The sequence below is a fragment of the Lactuca serriola genome, chromosome 4 (assembly GCF_051521515.1).
Source record: "Lactuca serriola cultivar US96UC23 chromosome 4, Lser_US96UC23_V15, whole genome shotgun sequence".
NCBI classification, from domain to species: domain Eukaryota; kingdom Viridiplantae; phylum Streptophyta; class Magnoliopsida; order Asterales; family Asteraceae; genus Lactuca; species Lactuca serriola.
The window spans coordinates 40,085,513-40,089,922 of NC_136411.1; the positions used below are offsets into that span (position 1 = coordinate 40,085,513).

The 4,410-nt window shown below is 34.3% G+C and overlaps 1 protein-coding gene across 4 annotated transcripts; it reads right to left on the reverse strand.

Annotated features, from left to right (window-relative positions):
• Positions 1–1,967: 1,967 nt before the first annotated feature.
• LOC145101367 (uncharacterized) lies at positions 1,968–4,001 on the reverse strand. Of its 4 annotated transcripts, none has more exons than XM_079038554.1 (6): positions 3,894–3,996; positions 3,478–3,571; positions 2,821–3,377; positions 2,607–2,729; positions 2,370–2,507; positions 1,968–2,246 (listed from the first exon to the last, which is right to left on the reverse strand). In XM_079038554.1, exons 3-6 carry the CDS (start codon positions 3,325–3,327, stop codon positions 2,115–2,117), a joined length of 900 nt encoding a protein of 299 aa, XP_078894680.1. In that variant the 5' UTR covers positions 3,328–3,377; positions 3,478–3,571; positions 3,894–3,996; the 3' UTR covers positions 1,968–2,114. The 4 variants fall into 4 exon arrangements, with proteins under 4 accessions (XP_078894680.1, XP_078894678.1, XP_078894679.1 ...); XM_079038552.1 differs by having other exon boundaries at positions 3,783–3,987; XM_079038553.1 differs by lacking the exon at positions 3,478–3,571 and having other exon boundaries at positions 3,894–4,001.
• Positions 4,002–4,410: the final 409 nt, after the last annotated feature.

Here is a 4,410-nt window from a genome sequence, read left to right on the forward strand (position 1 = left end):
GCTTACGTTTATTTTGTATGATTTTGGTCCTTGATGCTCTTAGAGTTTGAAGAACTCCAGAGCTTGTGATGGTTTTCTAAGATATTTAAGGTTCTGATGAATAGGAAAAGGGTTATGTTTGGAGTACCTTGTATTCATGCCTTAGTTATAGCCTCATTAAGGACTTAATGAACTTAAAGTTTTAGATTTTGTCTTGGGGTGAGATCCTAATTGATAAATTTGGAGACTTTATCTATTAAGTAATTGAAAAGGACTAGATATGAAGTTATGGATTTAGATCAGTAAGGATTAAGCTCTTAATGAAGAATAGGTGAATTGTTGATAGCTCGAGTTTGTTGATAAATCCTTGTATGTTAGGATATGGGAGTAGTGGTATGTTGGTTAGAGTACCAGGAGGTCGGTGATCGTTTAGTTGAGTGTTTTAGGGTTTTATGCAGTCATGTAGGATAACCTAAGAACTCTTGATCTAGGCTTTGTTGCATTTCCTTGTTTGGTTGTGGTTCTAGAGTAGGATCACCTGTTCGACTTTCTATCTCACCTCTGATTACATACAGTTATATATTCATTAGTGATCTGCTAGTGGTGGTCTAAAGTATTGTATGGGGCTCGATATATGGTAGTAAGTCTTCTCACTATATTGTATATGGCATAGTAGGGTGCATGCTAGACTAGTTGGGTTTTATTTGTTGATTGCAGTTATGTATATTTATCAATGTTGTAAAAAAACGATTGATGTTGTCTAGTCGGTGGACTTGGGTTAAGAGATTAATCGGCTAGACGGGGATTAATCGGGGACCTTAAATTGCTAATTCGTTGATTTTTAAAAAATTAAATATGACTAATATCATAACAAAGTTCGTAAATACCACTAATCAAAAATCATAAATCCACTCTTTATCAGGAATTGGAGAATCCACCACCACTTGGATATCTAGAAATCAAATGTTTATAGAAATCAGAAAATAGTAATTAGAGAAATAGAAATCAGATTAGGAGTTTAGGAGGGGGTGAGTGATGAGTGATGTCTAATGAGTTTAGATTGCAGAGATATTGACAAATTCATAGAAATAAGGAAAGGAGAGGGTATCCAGAAATCGAGAGATGAGAAAGGAGGGTTTAGGAAAATTATTGTTCTTCTTGTGTTCTTGATGGAAATCAGTAGACATGGAAAGGGTATATAGTTATTACCTATCCAAATAAGTGTCTCTTAACCAATCGATGATGGGAAAAACCAATGGACTGGTCGTCTTCTACATCTTGATCGTTCGTCTTTCTAGGCGATGATAGGAAACATGGGAACCAGACTCCTACTCAAAGTCTTGAAGTGACACAGCCGATAGCAGGACGGAGACGCTGAACTCATTTGTGCACTGTAATAAACGATGGGCTAAACTGATGCACTCTCCTTTTTGCTTCCATGGGCCTGTATTGGGCCGGCCTTGCCTATTGGTGTTTTTGTAGTTTAAATAAATGGTTAAATCTTTACACCTTATAGGAATCAAGGTTCCTGACAATGGCACTCAAATATTCTTTTGGTTCACAACAATCTAACAAGTAATTAGCGATTGTCACTACCAACTCTATCGTGAAGGTTAGTTTAGTAGTTTCAAATCATTGTTTCATTTTAATATTGAGTTTTTCTTAAAGGTTAATTAACATAAGTTCATTCCAAGAACAAAGTATGCTGCTTATGTTTATAACAAGGTGCGTTGATGTTTCTTGTGTTTATACTTTATAAGAGAAGCTAAACTTTTTGGTTTGTGTGTTATCTTTATTTTTTTAGGGTAAGTAGTTGGCTATTTGCGTATTGTCTCTATGGTTGGATGAAAAAATAATTATCTTCGGCCGATTAATGTTCAGTTAGATTGTAAAAGTTTTGCTAATGGAGTTACGTTAATGTTAATTGTCCCCACGCATATGATTAACTTATATTGTCAGTTTTCAATGGCCATTATAGAATGAAAAAGTAACAAAGATAGTAGATGGCTCGTTTGTCAAAACAAAACAAATCATTCTGTTACATTACTTGATGCCTATAAATATGCGCATATTATTAACACTAAAAGTGCCAAAAAAAAAATAAAAAAGTAAAATTAACCAAACTAAATTTATCATCATATAAATTTATCCCTCATGCGTGATATAAGCTTGAACTTTTCCTCAGCTTCAACTTGTTGGTGCATATCAGATCCAGTAGCTCGATCTGGGTGAAAGCTAAGTAATGCTCGTTTATAAGCAGCACGAATCTAAAAAAATTTAAAAAAAAATCATAAAAATTTCTCTATTGATTTTTTCCTTGAGACCATTTTCCCAACAAGTGTGTATCATAAATAATTAAATATGAAAAACCAAAAGAACATGGAACTCACTTGAGTTGATGAGTCATCAACAAAGATTCCTAAACCACGCAACAATGAAGGCATATCATGACATGTCATTTCAAGATTTTTAAGGTCATTTTGCACTTTTGTACGATATATTTCTTTCAAGTTCATGTTTTCCTTTTCCTGAGACAACAGGAAACAAAATAATGTAAAACAAACAATGTTGACAAAAAATGACAAGTGGGAAAGACATAAGAAATTAACACAAGAACTCTGCAAAACCTGTTCTTGAGTTTCCCTGATTTCTTTCACACGTTGTTTTTGTCTTCTCTCTATGTCTAATAAACGTGACTTTTCAGCTTCTTTTCTTTTCATCACACGCTGCAACTGCTTAGCTTCTTCTGCCTATATAAATTTTCCATCAAGAACTTAATTTAAAATAAAGTTTGAATAAATCTATGCGTGATTTCTTATAAAAATGGAAATATAAGTTTACCTTATGTTTTTCTTCATTCTCCACTTGATTACTAGTAGGTGTCTCTTTAGACTTTTCATCTATGTGCCCAAAACCACATTGACCTTTTTTAGAATCAGATTCACTTTGAACACTGGCTTTTTTCTTCAATGATGCTCTTTCCCATAGCTTTTGTAGCATCCCCTTTGAATCTACCATGATCTCACATTCAGATGCATTATGATCAGTAGATGGATCATTATTTGATTGCTTTCGAACACCATGACAGTTGTTGGAATCTTTCCCAGGGTATGTCCTTTTGCATTTTGAGAACTTCATTGGAGAATGCTTAGCATCATCATCATCAATGTATATGTATGACTTTGGAGTAAAATTCTTGTTGTTTTTTAATCTTTTTGAAGCACGTGATTTCTTTGCAAGACTTTCTGGTTTGGGAATATCGACATTACTGAAACAATCATTTTCCTCATCTAACATGACAATGTTTTCAGCTTCCACACTTTTCTTCCCCCTTCTTAAGTTCCCCATCACATAAAATTGTCTAGGCTAAGATTTTCTTAAATACTTTTCATTTGTCACTGTAAATTGGGGATTTATAATTGGTGAGAATATGAACCATAAATCATAACAATAATATCAGATTCAAGATTGAAAGAGGTGGATTTATCACTTAAATACCACTAAGAAACCGAATATCGGAATATGACAAGAGACGTTTTAGCCGATATGCATGAAAGACTCGTTCTATAAATGATGAAGACCCCAAAAGTATCTGAAACAAACTCGTGATTTATTTTTTGTTGTAAAATGCACACCATAATAGTTGTTAACCACTAAACAGTGTTATATCATTTAGGTCATCCAAAACCCTAGATTACAAACACGAATTTATACACAAACCCGCATCATACAAACCAAATTTGATCAATAACCTTAACGTAAATAACAGGTATAAGTAAAACTGAAGTACTATTGAAAGATACCTAGCGCCAAAGTCGTTTTTTGGAATGCAGACATCCATCGGACAATGAAAATGATTACAACAAATTGATAAAGGGGAAAGAGTGGATATGAGATACGATTGAAGGGCTTACAAGTTTTGTGAGATAATGAGCAATAAAAATGGAAGCGATGGCAAAATGGAAAATGCTTTCGTCTGTATCCGTGTCTTTCTCTGTTTTGAACTTAAATTGAAGATTTTTGAAACGTCAACATGGACTCATGGGGGGAGCGAGAGAGCGGGTTTTTTGGAATCCAAAATTGTAATACAATTTAGACAAAATTGCAAAAATGGTCCTTGTGGTATGCAAATTTTTAGGGTTTTAGTCCAAACTTCAAGTTTTTTGGATTCATGGTCCTTTTGGAGTGGTTTGTATATGGAATTGGTCCGTGGACTTGACTCCCGTTAAAAAGGATCTGTTAACCCCCTCATGTGCCTCACACGTGAGGGTAAATTCGTCATTTCATATGTAAGGGACCATTTATGCTAACCGTTTTTTGGCTTAATTCCTTTTAAATATCCCCACTGTCTGCGATCTTCTTCCCCAACGTCTCTTTTTTATACCCTTCTTCTTCTTGAGCTCTGTTACAACAACAATGGTTCTATGTTTT

What these genes read in the sequence shown, in the direction of transcription:
- LOC145101367 (XM_079038553.1), bottom strand. Translation starts at nt 3,327, where the DNA reads ATGGGGAACTTAAGAAGGGGGAAGAAAAGTGTGGAAGCTGAAAACATT. An exon ending in AGAATGAAGAAAAACATAAG is followed by an intron (nt 2,730 to 2,820) that starts GTAAACTTATAT and finishes AAATTTATATAG; the next exon opens with GCAGAAGAAGCTAAGCAGTT. An exon ending in TCAGGGAAACTCAAGAACAG is followed by an intron (nt 2,508 to 2,606) that starts GTTTTGCAGAGT and finishes CTGTTGTCTCAG; the next exon opens with GAAAAGGAAAACATGAACTT.